General features: G+C 32.9%; 3 protein-coding genes across 3 annotated transcripts; 2 read left to right on the plus strand and 1 right to left on the minus strand.

Annotated features, from left to right (window-relative positions):
* The first annotated feature begins 1,881 nt into the window (after positions 1–1,881).
* Positions 1,882–3,629, plus strand: LOC124843861 (EID1-like F-box protein 2). Its single transcript, XM_047320699.2, has 2 exons — positions 1,882–2,105; positions 2,749–3,629. The coding sequence occupies exon 2, from the start codon at positions 2,767–2,769 to the stop codon at positions 3,511–3,513; it is 747 nt and encodes a 248-aa protein (XP_047176655.1). The 5' UTR covers positions 1,882–2,105; positions 2,749–2,766; the 3' UTR covers positions 3,514–3,629.
* Positions 3,630–4,880: 1,251 nt separating this feature from the next.
* LOC124843826 (protein ROOT HAIR DEFECTIVE 3 homolog 1-like) lies at positions 4,881–13,481 on the minus strand. Its single transcript, XM_047320652.2, has 20 exons — positions 13,379–13,481; positions 12,932–13,002; positions 12,709–12,772; positions 12,547–12,612; positions 12,381–12,428; positions 12,226–12,288; positions 12,053–12,109; positions 11,714–11,872; positions 11,559–11,627; positions 11,378–11,469; positions 10,293–10,371; positions 9,889–10,054; positions 9,686–9,810; positions 9,091–9,353; positions 8,924–9,020; positions 8,662–8,829; positions 7,409–7,513; positions 6,833–6,927; positions 6,050–6,146; positions 4,881–5,549 (listed from the first exon to the last, which is right to left on the minus strand). The coding sequence occupies exons 1-20, from the start codon at positions 13,454–13,456 to the stop codon at positions 5,310–5,312; spliced, it is 2,202 nt and encodes a 733-aa protein (XP_047176608.2). The 5' UTR covers positions 13,457–13,481; the 3' UTR covers positions 4,881–5,309.
* A 1,859-nt stretch (positions 13,482–15,340) lies between these two features.
* On the plus strand, positions 15,341–20,957 carry LOC124843833 (WD-40 repeat-containing protein MSI4-like). Its single transcript, XM_047320659.2, has 15 exons — positions 15,341–15,528; positions 15,652–15,715; positions 15,808–15,894; positions 16,005–16,067; positions 16,747–16,812; positions 16,976–17,050; positions 17,144–17,219; positions 17,542–17,740; positions 18,162–18,243; positions 18,972–19,045; positions 19,241–19,352; positions 19,461–19,535; positions 19,962–20,041; positions 20,279–20,378; positions 20,656–20,957. Exons 1-15 carry the CDS (start codon positions 15,413–15,415, stop codon positions 20,749–20,751), a joined length of 1,365 nt encoding a protein of 454 aa, XP_047176615.1. The 5' UTR covers positions 15,341–15,412; the 3' UTR covers positions 20,752–20,957.
* Positions 20,958–21,131: the final 174 nt, after the last annotated feature.

The raw sequence follows: 21,131 nt of genomic DNA on the forward strand, positions 1-21,131 counted from the left end.
TATTTTGTATATAGATACTTTGCTCTTACATAACTAAATTAAGAATGTTTATATTCAAGAATGTATGCACAATCTTCAATCTTTAAATTAATGATGATTTGATAACAATATTAATTTAATTTCACGAAAATTAATTTGTGAAGTAATGTTTACCTTTACTTATATATTTTAAATTTTTATGTTTAAACTTTTATCTTTAATAAATGTGAGATTTATAATAAAAATAATCTTGGTTGTTTGATTAATATTTAAAAGCAAATATTGACTTCGTAAATATACTAAAAAATGTATGTGGTGTTGTTTTTTTAGATTTTGACATTTTAATGGAAATAATGTGAAAAAACATGTTGACATTGTTGATAGTGTGATACATTTTTAGATTGCAAAATTTAAAATACATTTTTATAATTCAAAATACGTTGTTGAATTTGAGTTGCACAATTTATAATATTTTTATGAATTATACAATTTAAAATATTATTTATTCATGCATGATTAAAAAAAAATTATACCTATCAAAATGAAGAGAAAATATATAAACCATTAGAAGTAACACTTTAATTCAACCATTATTTTATTTCTAATTATAAATTTCATTTCTTATTATTGTGATTTCACAATGACTAACACTACAAATGATATTTTAATCTTAAAAATGAGAATTAAAGTGAAAATATTTTGATGTACAATATTGATAACACAATAAATCCAACAAACAACAATTCTTATTAAGATAAACCATGTTTGAATGTAGGTTATTTAAATTACAAATTAATATATGTGAGTTTTTCAAATTTAATTTAATATTTAATATAAAAATGTGTGTATAATCTTATTAATGATTTCTTATAATAGATTATAATTTTACACAATCTATTATTAAATTTCAATAAAAATCAATAATATAACAAATAGATTTGAAATTTTAAGTATATTCTTTAATTGAAAATCAATAAAATTTGTTAAGATGACAACATTTTTCTTGAGTCAAATACAAATCAGTTTCAGAAATAGAATTCAAACAAACTGTTTTTAATCTTTATAAATATGATTTTATTCGTTCAAAAATATGTTTTTTATAGTTTAAATGATTTGTTTCTAAAATATATTTATGAGTTCTACGGCTTTGGCGGTTTATCCAAACATGTTTGGACTTAGATTTAATTCCAAATTTATTTAAATATATTGAAAAAGGTGATTATTTGTAAATTATTTTTTATCTTTGTCTATAGACGATATTGAACTTGATGACAGATGCAAACAAATTCCTATGTTGGTCTGAACGGTGCTTTTTGTTTTGCCTAGTATTAGTTAAACCTGCAAAACAGATGTATTAGGTTTTATTTTTCTAAATCTTTTTATTAAATCCTTGAAAATTTGCTGATAAATGGGTCAGTTTATTGATTAAAAATAATAATACACAAAAAAGTATCCTCTTAAATAGAATATATTAAATTGGAAGAAATATGTATTTTGCTTTCATGTTTAAGCTAAAGTCTACCAAATTGAATATATTATGTTACTTACTATTGTAATTAAAATATATCACGATAGCAATATAATTCAAATCTTTGAAATTAAAAATCAAGGTTCTAGACAGAAATATTTACCCAACTTTAGATATTTCAAAAAGTACAAAAAAAAAACTAAAGTTAATATTTCAAAGGTTATAAATTAAAACAAAAAATCTGATAATTTTCTAGAGATTAAAAACACTATTAACTGGTAACCTTATAACTTATAAGTATAGTTCCTGTATCACTATATATAAAACATTTATTATTAAGAAATTGTATAATAAATAGCAATTATTTTAAAATAATTTCTTAGAGTATAATTTGTCGAACAAGACATGTCAAGAACACACATAAAATAAACCCAACCAAAGTGTTCTTAGTTCTACCACGTTTTTTCTTTTCAGACAACTACCTCAAAGTATTCTCTGCTTTTATGGACTAAATTGCCCTTCCATTGAAGCAAAAGCAAGCTCAAGTTGCAATTGCGTGCTTCTGCTTCCACAATCCTTCAATTCAGCTTTTCATTTGCATGCGCAGTTGGATATCTCTAGGGTTTGGTGGTCACGGATCAAATAAGCTGAGGCTAAGGTCAGTCGAAAAGTTTCGAATTTCTTGCCCCAATCAAATAATCCATTTACTCTCCATTTCTTTTGGCGATTCCTGAGTCGAGGGTCGTTGTAAATTTCTCATATTGACTGCGGATTCTATTAAATATCGAATTGGGGGCATCCTGCACTCTATGGGGGTGTCCGATAATTTTGTCTATCTGAGATTTTTGGGATTGGGCTACTGTTTTACAATTCACAACTGCAATGTCACTGTTTTGAAGTGAAAATTGTGTTTATGCACTGAACCTTTTCTAGCGTTCATAAGCATAGTTGCCGGAGATGATTTGTGGTAATGCAGCATAATGTGTATATATTGCTCCAATTGTGGTTGGAATCGGGAGAAGAATATGGTGTTTTATGAATTGTTGACTAGTGAGTGGGTGAAGTAATAGTACCGTGGAAGTCTGTGACATGTATACCTGATTAAGGGAAGGAGGAGAAGTATTTATATTTTCTTTTTCTTTGAGTACTTTAGTGATCAACCTGAACAGATGAATTATTGATTCTTGTATGGCATTGGCATATGCTTCAGATTTGTAATTTTGAAAATTTGAAATTATTAATCTGCATAAAGTTAGTATTCCAACAAAAGGGTTGCCATAAACTTGTGATTTTCCTTCCAGTTTTGGCAGGTGAAGAGAATGATCCTCGCAAAGCAGTACCGATGCATACATTCAGCTAGCTGTCAATGCACTAAAGGACATTTAACTGAAGATGTGATATTCTTAGTATTTTATCATTTGAATTGGAATCCAAAGCTAATTGCTGCTCTGTCATGTGCATGCAAATGGTTTGATGATTTTGCCAAACGAGTTCTGTGGAAAGAGTTTTGTCGAACAAGAGCTCCAAAAATGATGCTTGATCTGCAGTCTAGCGGGAGTCACAGTGTTGATGGGAACTGGAGAGCCCTAGGGAAGCTGCTTATCTACTGTGCAGGAAGCAAAAAAGGTGGTTTGTTTACCAACATTCACATTCCTGGTCATTTTGTTTATCAGACACGGTTTTCTAGAACATCTGGAAGGAGCTTTCTCTTGCCACAATGCAGAACTGATGTTTTGTATGTATCTGATCCTTGCGAGCATCTGGACCAAGGTGAAGAGGGGGACATAGGGTTCTTCCGAGGAGTTTTTAAGTCATTTTCAGCTTCAAAGGTCAAGAAAATGCTTATCAAGAAAAGTGCCAAGTTCCATCCAACAGAAGTCTGTCCTTATTGTAAAGCAAAGTTGTGGAACATGCTGCAAGCCAATATGATTCCTCAAAGTGCTAGTTGCAGGTTGGGTTCCTATGAAGATTGTGTCGAGTATTATGTATGCCTAAATGGTCACATGCTTGGCTTCTGCACCCTGTTACCATTGTCTGATTCTGAAGAAGCATCTGAGTTGGTGTAATATAAATCATTCTCTGCTATTTTCTTGTATCTGTAAAACACAACTTTCTCTCCTGTTTATGTTTTCTTTTTTTATTTCAATATAAAATGAAAATTGAGGCTGGAAAGTTATTTGTCCATACAAGGGTAATTTTTCTGTCACTTTCTATAATTCAGAGACCATTATTCATCAAGGATCAAAGTGGTCTCAACCAAACATTTGGGGAACAAAATTAACATTTACATGATATCTTTATGTTATTGTTTTGAATGAATTTTCAATGATTTCAAATAAAATACTTTATTTCATTACCTTAATTATTACAATTAAGTCATATCCTCTATGTAAAATAGTCTCCAAATGTTCATTTTATCTTCCACTTAAAATCTAAATCATAAATCTTTAGATTTTTGTTCCTTGAAATCCCTATTCTCACTTATCATAAATGTTTCCAAAGTATATTAAAATTTCACCAATTCGTTCAAATGATTTCATATAGCTCAAATCATATGGTAAAATCTCAAGTATTTGAAAATAAAATAAAAATTTAAGAGTTGGGAAACTAACTTTTAATTATCAGAAAATAAAAATTATACATTAGTCATGACTAATAAATTAAAAGTACCATTAAACCTAACAATTAAGAGTTAAAAAATTCCAGATGACATTTCCTAGTATTGTGTATTATCCAGTTTCGTCTAAGTTGATAAATCATGGAGTGTTATCAATCACTTTTTTTTATGTCATGGCTGTAAGTCAAAAAGTGTTTTTTTAATATTTCTATTTAGACATGTGTAGACAATCGTTTCCATAATTGTTTGTATATATAAAAGTTGATTTATATATCATTTAATTTAACTCTTTTGTATTATTTCCTAAATAAATTTTTACTTTTAATTTGTATAAATTAATTTAATTTTCTCTCTCGTATTTTTATCTTCCAAAAATAACTTGGTGAAAGAAATTTTTCCAAACAAACTATTAATCAAGTTACTCTTTACTTTCAAACTCTAATAACAAAATTATGCTTTCAAATCCGATCAAATATATCAAACTAAAAGAAGGTTGCAAAATTAGTAAACTATCAACTATTCACAAGTTATATATCTAGTTTACTATCAAATAACTATCGAGTAACCAATGGATCGTTGAAATATCAATTTGCTTGAAATAAACATGAACAATTTGAGTATTCAAAAAGTTATTTTGTACCTTATTTAAGTTTATAGTCTAGACATGTTTACAAATTACAGTTTAACTTTTAGCCCGCAAGTACTTGTTAACCACAGGATTTTGTTGTCATTATTTGTTCAGGCATAAAAAATAATCCTGAAATTTTTTACAATACAAGACTGTGTCTAGTATGCCGAACCCAAACAAGCTGATAGAAAACAGTCACTACATTAAACATCGTATTGCATGATAACCAATTTGGCAGAAAAATGATCTTACATACAGTTGCATCAGTCAAAATCTTAAAAATCTAATATAAACACACGACTCCAACATTAAACTTTCAGAAAGATACACTCAGACCACATTCAACTCTTACACTCAAGATTGAATGCACTGCCAGTATGAAAAAATTCACAACCTAACTTCCCATAGTAACTAAAGAACCTAACTGGAAGAGACTTGTATTTCAACGTGAGCCTCGTAACAAACAGTCCCCATGTGCGGCATTTGCACAAAAATCATACCTTTTAATGTCTTTAAAAATGATCACAAGTCATAAATCTGTGAACAGGGAAAAACTCTGCAGACCCTACCACCCTTCAACAGGATAGTTTGCTTTTCAGTTAGATAACTACCTTTACCTACTCTTCTTTTAATGGACTGATAGACTCGGTTGAGTCAGTTCGATTACCCAAAGAAGTCAGACGAGAAGAAGAACTCGATGATGTAACTCTACCAGAAGGAACAGGCCTCTCATAGCGTTTTGATGAATTTCCACTATGGTCATCGGCTGCAGCATTCTGTGCCTCCTCTGCTAGTTTTCTCACAAGGTTCATGATAACTGGAACAAACTTGCTAGACAAGGAGATGATTCCTGGAAGCTGAAAAAAAAAGAAAACATTAGGATACAATACACATCCTATAAAACACAAGCTACTATGGTATGCTCTACTGTATCTATCACACCAGGTTTGGTAAAAGTGCGAAACACGAGAGACTTAAATCATATGGCAAACACCAGGTTTAATAAGTAAATGCAAGTAATCAAGCATGTACGGGCATGTCCAATGAGTTGACTAACCTCTTCTCTAAAACTAATGTTAGGGGAAGCCCAGAAATGTTACATATCTTACATGAAAAAAATCAAGATCATATTTTATATCCAGTAAAATGAATCTTTTACAATCTTTCGTGAAGATGAACTACACCTTCCCTGAAATTACTCCGACAGCTGAACTCAATATAGTAGGTAACGGATCGTTGGCTGAACTAGATACTAATTGTTACAGCTCATAACCAAACTTAATAAACAGGATAGAAAGATCTAACAAACAACTATCATAAATCTAAGAATGAACAACAAATCACAAGAGGTACTCACAGCTCCATTTTGAAATTCTCCCGCAACGTCAAGCTGCACCCATAGGGATTTCAAGAGAAGATAGCCAACAAAGATGACACCTATATACAAGGGATTTCTGCCATACAGAAAAGCAAACTTGGGTGAAATCAATTAAACTAAACAGTTGGATAAAAGTTAAGAAATTTCTGTAGGTATGTTCTTGAAAATGCCCATTTAATAGTTGATGTAAAACACAAATTATGGAGGTTATTCTGGTACACTTCCTCTTTGTGTGGGTGCAGTCACCCCTTGACAATTTATCGTTAATGAGTACCGGTAGCTTCATAAATACAAAGGGTGTTGAACTAAGTTCTCAAAACCGTTAACTCATTTTGTACTGTTCAACTGCTAGGCAGTATAAGTAACAAAAATGTGGGCTCTTTTTTGTATTTTATGAATGCTAAATGTGTCTAGCGAGTTAGCAGCACTTCCACACATGCCATTCCCGAGGTTTTGGGACAAGTAAAGAGGGCAAAGCTCTTTGGCAGATTGCAATATATGTTGTTGATTGATCACAAGGTTGGAAAGCAGTAAGAGAATTTTCAAGGATGTTGTAGTTAGTTTGTTATGAGGTAAACTGGTCTTTTGGCTTCCTTATGGGGCTCAACCTAATATTTATTTCAGTGAGTTTAATTAGGGTACATGCAAAAGCATCCTAGAACAGAGAAGATAGATGGAGATTAAGAGCGAACAAAAACGGAGCCTTATTTTCTTTCAAAGGAAGAAGTCAGAAAGATATCAAAAGGTAAAGTTAGAATCCACCTTAAAATTGTCATAAATTCATTAAATCCAAGAATAAGCAGAGCAACAATTGCCCATGGTGGAGGTAACCAATTGTTGCTACGATTGTTGGCTTCCTGAAATTAAAAAGAAATTTCATCATCAATTTGTTAGTAAAACGTTTGATCAGTCAACCAAACAATATGGTCCCATAATATTCATCCATAATGTTTATCAAACCAATTATGTCCCCTAGTTAGCAAGTAACAATGTAACCTTTACACACGGAACTAAGCAAGACCATAAAAGACCAGTCTTTTGGGTATAAATATAAGCAACTCGGGGAATCCCAACATGCAGATAGACTGTTTTCAGGATTTAAATCCATGACCTTAAGGTCATAACACAACTTTATCCTCAACTGCAAGCAGCATAAAAGTGTAGCCTAGCTCCATTTCTTTCACACACGAAAACTAGTTGACTTATTCTACTGCTTTAAAATAGATATTAACGAAAATAAATTCATAGCATTTGTATTTCTAATAATTTTTCTTTAATATGTTTCCGATGAATAGAAGAACCTTGAAAATCATAAAAAGAATGGAGAGAATTTTATGCCTGTGCAGCAATGGCCTGAGAGACAGTATATTCTGTCTCTGTCTTGAATTGCTTCCACAATGATTTGCACTGGACAGGTGTGATCAATGTTTTAGAGGTTGGAACCTTCAAAGAAAATTAAATCACAACAAATGTTCAGTCACAAGGATAGAAAATATTTCCAAATCATTAGAACGTGCAAGATATCTAAACACCAACTTCTTTAGCCTAAAATACACAATAACCAATTCACAAGACAGCACTAAGTAATTTTCTATGCATTTTTATTTATGTTAGGAATGAAGGACCATGTAATATTAAACTTTAAGAGCAAATCCAGAGATAATACCAGAAATTATCTTACTAGAGATATGACTGTTGTAGTCCTTATAAGATTAGGACAACTTTTACTTCACAAAGTGGTTTTGTGGAGTTAATTCTAAGACTTTTAAGTGGATCAGAATCACACTCAAGTCCTGCTGATTATGTGAATACAAAAGTGAAGAGAATTAGCTCAAGTGGCAGGAAGTGAAGAATATAAGGAAATTATTGGGAGGAGGAGATTGTCTTTGTAAATGAATACGAAATAGATAACCAATACTAACAAATTAGTCCATTAATCATTAATAGGGAGGTTATAAATAGAGAGGGGAAGATTAACAGACAGGATTTTGAAGTTGTTGTGGGGATGGCGTCGGGTCTCTCAAACTACCTAGGTATTTGTTTATTCTATATCTTAAGTAAATTTCTATTATTCTTGTATTTTGTTTGCCGCTTCCTCGGATACCCAAGTGGTATTGATTTCTGTCCAGGAGTTGCGGACACACATTCACATAGGATAAAAAGGTGCCAATGGTGTCCAGTATCTACGAGAATGGAGGTAAGATTGGATTCAGTGCAGCGAGGACCAAGACATGCAAGAAACTTGGTTCAACTTGCAAGCTAGACTCAACAAATTGGAAGAAATGATGGAAAAGGTAATGTACGTGGTGTGTTATAGACTGTCGTATAGAGAGGATTGTCAGAATCCCTCAAGTGACGAGTGACTCAGGTCAATAGTTTCGTGCAATCTTTCGATTACAGATCAACTTCTGATCCAGTTTGTACCAGCTTGCCTTCTCACTTTCTGTTATTTCCATACACTCAGGCTCCACTAGTTCTGTTCTCACCCTGATACCAGATCAGGAGAAGAGAAATACCTGTTTATTATCTTCATAGATTGCATTTCTGATCTATCATTTATCAAATATGATGTAGCAAGAACAAAATTGCACCTGCTCCCAAGTGCTTGAAGCCAGTGGATCGAGTGTCGTGATGCTCTTATCTTTACCAGAATCGCTTGATGAATCTGCCAATGCGACTGTTAATGTTTTCTCTATATCATAAATATCATCAGCATCAGCCAAACGAAGTACAGCCATTACAGACAGCAACTTCAAGCACTGTAAACGAATAAATTTGGTTAAAAGGGTATCTCAATCTCAAATGCAGTAGAAACTCGGCTAACAATATGTGAATCTTAATTATATATCATACTTCAGAGCGGGAAGACTTTGTGATGGCTCGAATATCTTCTTTACCCGTCCAAATACGAGGCATTGAATCAGAATCATGACTAAACAATGTCATAAACCTGCATTGAAATTTATGATAAGTGCCTCTAATGTAGAACTTAATAAGTCAACTTAACATGAGGTTCATACCTGTCCTTCATACGGATTAGAACTCTGCTAGCCTCTTCCCTAGCCCTGGCTTCTATCACACCCTTTGCATAATCCTCTAAAGTCACAATCATGCTCTTTTTTGTTTCTTCATCCATATCATATCTGTCAAGTTCTGCAGAGAACCCAGAAACAGCTGATAGAGTCTCACGATTAAGAAGTTTCCTTATCGATGACCAAGTATCATTATTAGCTCCATCCAATAGAGTTTCAACAGGTGCAGATAATGCTTCCTTCAGTTTTTCCTGCAAGCGTACTACTATCAGCAAACTTCCTAGGAAGTTAGCCACTCTCGTATATAAACACAGCAAACTTCTACCAAGTATCACTAAGAAAAAAACTTCACATAAACTTTGACTGGCCATTATTAATTGGCAACATAATGAGATAAATACATTGTATGAAACCATCACTTTGCCCTTTTTTCTCCCCGATAACTGTAGTAGAAACTCTCTTTTAGTTCTAATTTAAAATGGCCACCTACAAGATTTCAACCATTGGTCTATTTGGCCCAACACAAACATTGAGCTAAAATTCTCTCAAAATAAAGCATGAATGAACAATGTTAGACATGTACCTCATATGATGAAACTAGTTCTGATATCTTAGATGCACGGACAGATGAGACATGTGCATCAACATCACGCCGCAGCTTCTCCCTCACTTTAGATGTATCCCAGTCAGCTATTTCAATGACAACATCTACAAGAATAACATTTTGGTGTCAAATTGTAATTCACTGACATCCTTCATCATACTGAGGCATATATGACTCAATACCTGCACATCCTTCATCAAACTTAGCCATACAAGACTCCACGCATGTATTAGCAGCAGAAGAAAACGCTTCCCCTCCATTCAAAGCCTTGTCAAATGCTGCCTTGAACTTATCAAAAGCTTTGGACCTTACATGTCCTAGCGCACTTTGGAATGCTGGTTGGACAAGCTAACCAATTGAAAAGGCATTAAGCGAAGCAGCATTTTAGATCTAAGAATTATGACTACGCTACGAAAACATTCAATAAAAATAAACACGACCAACAGTCCAGTATCTTAATTAGTTAGCCTTATTTCAATATCATTAATTTTGGTTTCTCGTTCTCTAATCACCATTTCATTTATGTTTACATGAAATTAATGATAACAAACCATGATTGTGCAAGAATGAACTTAAGAAGAATTACTTGCAACAGTTTTTCTTGGAGTTGCTTTTGTTTTGCCGTTCTGACACCTTCGTCAAAATAATTGGCTTCAGCATCATATCTAGGGCAAAAGAAAATATCTCAATTTGCCTTCAAAAAAATCAAGTCATTTTCATATAATGTTTCAACATGCATGACAGGTCCCTGGAAGCTAAAGAAATAGTTAAAAAATAGTCATAGAGTTGTTAGGCGGTTCTAGCAGTAGGGCTCAACTTTAATAGTTGAACAAGATTCATCCTAAACTTATACCTATGGGGACTTAAGAGTAGTTCAGTTGTAGAAAGGGAAGCCATTTTTAAAGGAAAGGCCAACAAGAGAAATCTCTTCTTTTCTGTTCGCATTTCATTTACCAATAATATATTCATTCTTTTTCTCTTTATCTCTTTATCTCTTGTACTTCTCTTCAGTCTTGTTTGTAGCTTTGTAACAATGCAGCATAAATACAACAAACTTCTGAGATTTTATCTTGAACTGCATTTTATTTTTTAAGTTACCGTGTAACATCATAGCAATAAAATTGCCCTTGAAAGTATAAAACCGTGAGGTAAGAAACAGTAACACCATGAAGTGAATATTCATCCTCCTTCGACTACCTTGGGCAACAAAAATCATTCCTCGCTGATGACATCAGTCCATATTCTCTCAGTTTCTTTTTCTTGTTTAAAATGAAGATCTATTGCCGTCTTTAATTCTTTGTAATTAATATCTACTTCTAAGTAGTAATAATAATACTACTAATCTTAATAATAATAATAGTAGTAATATGTATCCCAGTACGAAAGGGCTTCTCACTTCAAGAAAGTAAGAAAGAGGGTTGTTGTTTGCAGCATTTCTCTTGCGTATGGAAAGTGGTTGTTTCAGAAGTTGAATTCATAATCAATCCAATCACAAAGGACAACTTATAAAGAAAACCAAGGATTCAATCAAACAACAAAGCAAAGACTCTAATATTTCCAAACAGAAATAGTTTAGAGCTCCATGATTTAGCAGAAAGCTTATAATAATGCATTTGCATGGAAGTCAATAAACGAGCCACAAAAAATGTCATACAATTAGCCCATACTCACTCTGAAAGACAAGCGGTAAGGAGTGAATTGAGATTTTTCCCAAAACCAGAAATAGGGCCAGATTGCACAGCCTCTTTCAATTCACACCAGTCCTGAGCAGTAATTATAAAGTAATTTCCATGGCATTAGTACTTAAGATTGTCAGGTGTTGGACAACTAAACAAAAAGAAATTGTAAATACCTTATTTGAAACAAGAAGGTCATATTTCTCATTAGCAATTTCTTCACATCGAACAGTAGCAACCATGACCTACAAGTGGTTAGATCATATATAATTAATAAAACCGACATACGTGTAAAACAAAAACAGTGGCACCATAACCTCTGCTTATCTACCTTGTGTGCGGGAAGGTCGAGATCCTTATTCTCCTTAATGATTTTCCAGATTTCCTGAGCACTAAAAGAAAAGCCAGAAGCAGGAACTACTCCACGCCGATCCCCTGCAAGGCCACCTGGAGCGATAGAATGCTGGAATCGTTTCCTCAAGCTGGCAACCTAAATTTTAAATAAATCAATAATAACATAAGCAAATGGATTAACTTTGTTTTACTCTATGAAAGCTAAACTAATACAATTTTATGTATATACAGTGAGCCACATCAGACACATTCTGATAACTACTCATTCAATACCAACAACATCGAAATCAGAAGGAAGCTAGTGCACAATTCACACCTGTTCCTTAAATTGTTCTTCCTTTTCTTCGAAACTAGAAAGAGCAACAACTTCAACCTGGTCATTGGTATCCAAGTGCAAAGAATTACTATAAAAGTCCAATACAATTCTACTATGCATAAGCAAACATTATTAGTAAAGTTTACTGATTCAAAAAGGAATGATGATCTTACAATGAAAAAATCACTTAATGGGGTTTCCTTATGGGCCTCTGGTTTAGGAACAGAGTCCCATATCTGCCATGTAAAAAGTAGAGAAATCAAGGTGAACAAAAAATTTGGATACCTCTCTAATAACATCATATAAAAACGTGACACGACTGATTTACCTTCTGAATATCTTCTCGCAAAACAGGCTCTAAATTTTCAAGCGGTGTCTATGAAAGGAAAAGGTTAATCACATAGTAAATAAGGATATACAGACAATAAAAAAACATGAAATACTGGAAAATATTTAGAATTAGAAAAACAAGGTGTAGCTTTTTGCTTTGACACCTTTGTCTTGTCACGTATGACAAACAGCAATGTTGTTTTGCGTGGACTAAACAATCTCATCATGACCTGAAAGCAAATACTAGCATCCAATTAGATAAATAACAATTAACAACTCGCAAGATTGCAAATGCTGCCTGCAGTTAATTGGCTGTTGAATGATACCTGAAACACAGTTTTTAAAAGAGGCTTATTTGCAGCTTGTTCGCGGCCAATGTCATGGCACCACCTTCACAAATAGTAAAGTGGAGGAAAAATCAGTTGCACAGAGAAAGAAAATTTGACTTAAAGGAAACTAAAAGAAGACAGCAACTACACAGACTTGAAATTTTCTTGTACAAGTCTGTAGTAAATATGTCCAAGGAAGAAGAGACAAGAAAGAACTCACATGTTTATTAGCACTATATCAGAAATAGCCAAAGCAAATAAAGCACTCTGCTTTTCAAATGCAGTGTCATCCTGAGGGAAAGACAATTTCAGCATAATGGAGAAACAACCAAAGGCAGAAGTATAATCTCTCCTTGTCCTAATTTTTTCTAAGGAAATGCAGACCCAGAGGTCTAGAATAGTCAACTTTCTAACATGCATAAATGTAATAAATCTGATAGCTAATTGAATCCTCTCATTTAACATGGCCAAAAAATAAAATAAAATTAAGAGTACTGTAAATTATAATGAAAAAAAGGTACGTTGTACTATGTTTCACTGGAGATACAAACACATCGACATGTGTGCAGTGAAGTTAATGATATAAAATAAAAATGCAAATGACAAAAGGCAACAGACTCTGAACCATGATCACAATGATCAAAGTAAGTTAAGGTGCAGAAAACACCTCTCCACGCTCTCTTCCATCTGTACCCTCCAAATCCATCACAAGTGTACAAGGCTCTATGCCAACACATTTAGCCATCCAAATTCCTTTGGTTGTTTGAGACCTGAAAACAAGTTCAGTTTACCACTTTGCTAAATGTGCAAGGTCTAAGAGATAGATGGGAGTTGTAAAAACATGCCTTCCTTTAAATGCATCCATCTCTCTGAAGTTGGTATTAAACAAAGAATTTAAGAGTGTACTCTTGCCTGTTCAAACCAAACAAGACAATGGGTAAACATGGTTTCGTTAGGAATGGAATTCATCACCTCTTCGTATATTATAATGTATATATGCTTGAGATAACGAAGAATAGAAAATATACCACTACTTTGAGGACCCATTATAGAAACTACGGCATAGGAAAGCCCACATTCACCTAATTTAACTTCTTTCATGAAGTTTTCGATTCCGGCAACGTTCATTGTACCATCTCCGTCAAGAAGCTGAGTGGAACAACAATGGTCCTGGGATGCTGGATAATAAACACAGTTCAAGATTAATAATTTTGCCCTTCAAAACATGCTACGGAACAAATGGTCAGGATTACTAAAATCAAATCGATATTAAAGAATAACAAACTGATTAAAAAACTGAGAAATATGCAAAAAGATCATATGAAAACATTGTATTGTTCTCCCTTATAGCTGCAGGAATAGTTACTGTTTGGTTGTAATTATAAATTAAAAAAGAAGTTTTTGATAAGTATATTTCAGAAAATGCATGAGAGATGTACCCATTTGCATGGATCGGGATTGGATTTGAAGAAGGGAAAAGTTAAGAGAAAGGGCAATCTCTCATCTTACAGAATCATTTACAATTTGGCTTCTTGTTCTTATAAACTATCTTCAAACTGTCTCTGCCTAATGCATTTGGGTCTTCTTGTTTCAGCCATACAACACAACACACAGATTTCATTTCTGTTTAACGGTGTCAAACATTTTTCCCTTTTTCTTGAAAAAATTCTTTTGTGGACGATTCTTTACAATCTTTTCTATTTTATGCATCTTTAAATTTGGAAAAAGTTTTGATTGAATAACCCTTCTTCTCTTATTCTTGTCACTTTCAACTTCTTTTGAATCTATTACATTAAACATAACTTAGGAGACAAATATCTTAAGTTTTCTCTAATTGATTGCCTCTCAATGTAAGAAAATTTGAAAATATTAATAAAATATATTAAATCTCGAAATTATTTTTTAGATTAAATAATGTCAAAAACTTCATTTTTATAATATTGTTCTTCTACCTACATATTATTATTGTTTTTTTCATCCATTTATGTTCTCTAAGTAAACAAAATTAATCCTACCTGTATTTTTTCAATGTTGGCTCGTAAAAGAAAACAATTACTCTTTCCATTATTATTTATAAACAATATAAAAATATGTTTTTCTTAATCATAATAAATTTTAGTTATTATTAGTTCATTTAATCCTTATCTTATCCTAATTTCAGATAATATTTTACTTTTGGTCATGCCATTATAATGTTTTTTTTACGAGTTCCATTACTTTTTGTATGAGTTATTAATTTTTGTTTCATGATAAGGACATCTCGGTATTGTCAGAATATAAGTAACATGACATTTAATGTAATTAACTAGTTTTTTTAATCATATGAAGATAATTTGATTTTTCCAATAATATATTGTGGGTTAGTTTTAAGGAATACAATTGTAATAGCCAATCAAATTCATAATGTTACGAGATTGTTTAAAAATTAAAACACATTTATTATGTCATAACTGAAATACTGTCTAAAAATTAAAACACATTTTTCTCGATAATGAAAAATATTTATATTATTTATTTATAAAATAAAACTAGGAGCATAAAAATTTGGAAAAATGGTATACGAATGAGTGAATGGAAGTACAAATTTCAGTAAATACAAGAGAGAGAGAGAGGGAAAAAAAGGCGGGAACTTGAAAGCATAAGAAACAAAACTGTGTCTTTCTGTTTTCTCTGGAAAAGCATTGCAGAGATTGAAACGGAGATGAAGGAGGATAAAGAGAAGGTGGAAGAGAGGTACACGCAGTGGAAGTCTCTTGTTCCCGTTCTCTACGATTGGCTCGCCAACCACAACCTCGTATGGCCTTCTCTTTCTTGCAGGTGTTCTCTCTCTCTCTCTCTCTCTCTATATATATATATATATATCTATCTCTCTCTATGTGTTTAGGGTTTTCCATTTTCCAAAGCAAGTTTAATCAATTATGCGCTTACATTTCATTGCAGATGGGGTCCTCAACTGGAACAAGCAACCTACAAGAACCGTCACCGTCTCTATCTCTCTGAGCAGGTTTTCTTTCGTCAATTTCCTTTGCTTTTACATTTTTTATTTCAACGTTTTTCTATTGTGTGTACTGTTGCTTCTTTTTTTGTTCTTCCCAGACAGACGGAAGTGTTCCCAACACTCTCGTTATAGCCAACTGCGAGGTTGTTAAACCCAGGGTTGCTGCTGCTGAGCACATCTCTCAGGTCTGCTCTATTGTTGTTGTTGTCATTCCATTTATATTGAATTAAATTCATTAATAATTACGTTTTGATTTATTACTAATGTACCATTTTTTTTTGGTTCTATCTTTCAGTTTAACGAAGAATCACGGTCTCCTTTTGTCAAGAAGTTCAAAACTATACTACATCCTGGCGAGGTATCGTTGTTTCTGGCTTATGGGAGCCATACTTTTGGTTTAGGTCTAATTTCGTCTTTCACGTGTATTTATGCACTTATAAATGCCTTGTTACCACTCAGGCTTAGCCACTTGCAATCGCTTTTTTAAATCCTAAATAGAGGCGCTTACCGGTATCAGTCAGCCTCAAAATCGCATTTTTGAATATTTTTTATATCATATATTCTTCTTGGATCACCATGTTATTGTTATCATGTTTATATTGTTAATTTTGTTTACATTTTCTTGGTAGAGAAATTTTGTTAATATTGATTATATCGTGTATGGCTATATGCGTATGAATTCTCCCAAATTACAAAATTAATTGACATTTAATGACATTCATAATTAACAGAAAAATCATAGGTGTCTTGAACAAAACCAGATAAGTAAATACCGTAAAAAATCAAATACAAGTTTCCTAGATTAGGAATAGTTTATCATAAATCATCATCTTCTAAACCCCAGTCTCTTTATCATTTTCACTACTATTACAGCTGTAGGTTTCATTTTTGACAATTGAAATCCCAAATGATTTTGTTTAGAGAGCTTTTGGGAATCCATACATAACACTTATAGCATACTATTTTAAACCCTGTTAATATAATCCATGACGTTTATTTATAACTTACTTCAACATTGGTTTACTTATTTTTTTCAGGTAAATAGAATCAGGGAATTTCCACAAAAAAGTCAGATTGTAGCTACTCACACAGATAGTCCTGAGGTTAAGCGGTGACTTTTTTAGGTTTCCTTTTCTCTGTTAAATTAAAATACCATTATGTCAAGATTTTGAAAAAAAATACCTTTAAATTTTATCCTCAACTTTGTGGTTAATGAACTTGTCCAAGTTTGATAACTGAATTATAATTTTCTATATTGTAAAACAGGTATTTATATGGGATGTTGAAGCTCAGCCTAATCGTAATGCTGTTCTGGGGGCTGCCACTTCTCGTCCTGACCTGGTTTGTTTTCATACATTCTCTTAAATAATTTGGTTCTTCTACACCTTTATTCATGAGTCAGGCTCCTGAAATATAAGCTATACCTTTTTTCAGGTATTAACTGGCCATAAGGATAATGCTGAATTTGCTTTGGCTATGTGCCCATCTGAACCCTTTGTACTTTCTGGAGGTTGGAGTCTTTTTCATTGCCTTCTCACCATAAAAGATGTTTATTTTGCACTGGTGTAAATTTCTTTCTCTAGCATTAGGTTTTTGGAATCTGAGAAAAAAAAATTATCCTAAAATTTGCAGTTACCAAATATAAAACCACAAATACATGTTTATTATTGGCTGTAATCTTGTCGGGTTGTTTATGTTGCTCCTAAAATATAAACTTTATCTGTTAATTTCCTCCCTGCATAAAGCAAATGCTATTTTCCTTACCCTTTCTGGATTATTTACTGCTTACGGACATTGGATTTTGTTAATTTTGTTTGAATTCACCATGGTAGGGAAGGACAAATGTGTGGTTTTATGGAGTGTTCATGATCATATTTCAACTTTAGCTGTTGAAGAAGCACCCACTATTAAACAGAGCTCTAAAAGTGGGGGAAACAATGCAAAAGCTACAGAAAGCCCTACTATTGGACCAAGGGGCATCTACCAGGGTCATACGGACACTGTTGAAGATGTTCAATTTTGCCCATCAAGGTAGTTTTTTCTTGCTTTTGTCATACTTGTGCCAGTTTCTGTTTAGCTAAATCTGAATTATGTATGATTTAAGTTTTGTAAAATATCTTATCATGTGGTATGTATTTGCTGTAGTGTATTTGTTTGCCAGTTACTTATTGTTGCATGAATAATAATTTAGGTCATTTTAATTTTTTGTTAATTTATTTTGTTGTGATGGAATTTATCTTAATGAAATTCGGTTTGTTATACTGAAGGGAGACTTGAGTTGTAAGTTGATAAAAAATCCATCAGTAATATTTCAATTTCAAACTTTGTTTTTGATATAATATAAGTCAAATATTAATGGACTGACTTGCTGATTTCCATATCATTTTCTCGTTTTCTGTTTCATTGTTATATTGACATGCATCTTGTACTTTTTTGTGACTATGAATTGTAGTGCACAGGAGTTCTGTAGTGTAGGTGATGATTCTCGTCTTATACTCTGGGATGCACGAGTTGGATCTGCTCCAGTTGTCAAGGTTTCTTCATTTCATCTGCATTATTGCTGTTTGCTTCATGTTTCAAAAACCAAGTGTTAATTGCTGAAATACTTCAAGAAGTTAAGAGAGATATTATTAGTTTCGGATCATCATTGTAGAAAAGTCACCTTAATTGTCGTTACTCCTAGCCCACCCAAATTACAACTTGGGGCTTGTCTAAATTGCAATCTTAATGGTGGAGGTGGTGGTGATTTAGTCCCCACATAGACGAGTGATATGACCAAAATAGAGTATATAAACGGAATGTAACCCCACCTTACAAGTGATATTTATAGGATCAAGTTAATCTTGAAGCCACATTCTAATATGTTATAAGAGTCTATTATGTTAGTCAGTTTAGATATAAACTCACATTTTAATAGTCACAAGCATCCTATGACTTGTTGAATTTGAATTGCATAAAGAGTTTAGTAGTGGCTTTTGAATATGAACCTACTCTTTAGTGGTCCAAATGCAGAGAATTATTTTGTTACTATTATTAATATTTCTTCCAAGATGAAATTGACATCATTACGACTTATGTTTTTATTTGAGGTTTTCTTACCATTTGAAGTTTCGGTATATTTGAAAATTTAGGTTCTCATAAATCTTATTGGGTTTGATATGTGCTTTTTTTTGTTTCAATTACTATCATGAAACATTTATAATTTAGATTTGAACATGCTTTCATTTTCCTCCTATTCTCCCATGGTTATCTTTTTATGCAGGTTGACAAAGCGCATAAGGGAGATCTTCATTGTGTTGATTGGAGTCCTCATGACTCAAATTTTATACTAACTGGGTATCCCCTTACCCTGACTATTTGAATTAATGTGAATTAAGTTCTGATTTTTCTTTATTTGAAGCTATTCTTTTAAGTTCTTAATGCTTATAGGTTTAACTTAGAGGTTAAAATTTAGGTGCTTTTATTTAGCTACCGAAACAGTTTATTAGCCTTCTGAGTCCTTGTTCTAAGTTTTGTTTCTTTTGGATTCAGTTCTGCAGATAATACAGTCCATATGTTTGATCGTCGAAATCTTAAAAGTAGTGGGGTTGGATCGCCTGTTTATAAATTTGAAGGTCATGATGCAGCAGTCCTCTGTGTACAGGTAGCTGGAGATTCCACCTTGTATATTTTAATTGAAGTTTTAATCTGCTAGTCAGTTACGGGCATTTTAATCTAGTGCTTGTTAACCTACATTTTTCTTCTGTTTCAGTGGAGTCCTGACAAGTCATCTGTATTTGGTAGTGCTGCTGAAGATGGTATTTTAAACATCTGGGACTATGAAAAGGTTTAAACTCAAAATTTAAAGTCAGACCTTTGTGTATCATGCCTCCCCTTTTTATGAAATGTGAATTTTATATAGAATACTAATCAATATGGATCTTATGGACTTCAAAATGAGTGCCAGAGCTACTGAAAAACCTGAGTTCAGAAACCTTATTGTTATTTTATGAAGGAATTGTTTGAGCCCTTCCAGGAAATAGGGGAGATCTAAAGGCTGCTTGTCAAAAATATTTGAAAGAATCTTTCTTGCCTATCTATTTTTTATTTTACAGCAGGGCTGGTCCTATAATCATGACAATTTGTTTTCTAAATTATGAGGATGAGGTTTGATGGGGTAGCTTATAGCAATTTTATAATTGTATTTGTATGATTTATCTCATTGATGTCAGATTTTTTTCTTATACTGCATGATTGTTTTTGTTACTTTTAGGTTGGTAAAACAACAGATTCTTCTGGTTCAAAATCACCAAATGCCCCCTCTGGTTTATTCTTTCGACATGCTGGGCATAGGTATGATATGGAGTGGTTGCGTGCATTCATTTCTTTATGTTCATAAGAATTCAACCTTGTGTTTTAGTGGTTGGTGTTTTTGTTACAACTAGAACTTTTCCATTGCATAATATTGTAATTTGCTGTGATGTAATATAACTGGTTATGGAGTAAATACATGTACCCTTATCACGTACCAACCTGCATACCAATGATGGATTTTATTAAGTCTTCTATACGGTGTGTTTGTGCATTCAGGGACAAGGTTGTTGACTTCCACTGGAGTGCTTGTGATCCGTGGACAATTGTTAGTGTCTCTGATGATTGTGAAAGTAGCGGTGGCGGTGGCACCTTACAGGTAAACACTAGATTCTTTTATCCTTTGGTTAAAATGATTTCTCGTCTATCACAGACTGTGGCACAATTTGGGTTGAATTTGGCCAAACCTTGTTATACTCCTTTCTTTTACTTCTATAAAGTAACGAGTTTCTGACTGTTATGAATTTCTTGGTTTTATTATTATGTGAAAAAGTTGTAAAATGCTGGAGATATGAAAGTATTTTCTGTAATTGTATAAAATGTTTTGATCATTCTATTGTAAATACTTGTCTTGTTCCTAACTTTTTATGATGCAGATATGGCGGATGATGGATCTCATATATCGACCAGAGGAGGAGGTGCTCACTGAGCTGGATAAGTTCAGATCTCATATTTTTGGATGCAACTCATGACATTTCGTAAAACACGATCTGCATCTTTTGCTTGGAATAGAAAGTATATGATTTTTAGGATGAAATTTAGTTTCAGTTCCTGCATTTCATGTTCTTGAATCAAGATTGGTCATTTAGTTCAGTAATTAATATTTGATCTTTAATATTAACTATTCACTTTTTTATGAATTTTTAAAATAAAAATTATAGTTTTGATTGACACACAAGGTGAAGGAGAAGAGGATATAAAAATCAGGGTTAAATTTTTAAATGATAAGGTTATTTTTGTCATTTCAAGCATTTGAGGTTCGGGAAGCAGTGGCCGTGGAAGCAAGTTGAACATGGCCCGCTTTAGGTTTGTATTGCATTTAGCCCAGTAAATAAGTTCAGCATCTGGGTTC

The sequence above is a fragment of the Vigna umbellata genome, chromosome 6 (assembly GCF_029865625.1).
Source record: "Vigna umbellata cultivar VRB3 chromosome 6, Vumbellata_1.0, whole genome shotgun sequence".
In the NCBI taxonomy this organism is placed as follows: domain Eukaryota; kingdom Viridiplantae; phylum Streptophyta; class Magnoliopsida; order Fabales; family Fabaceae; genus Vigna; species Vigna umbellata.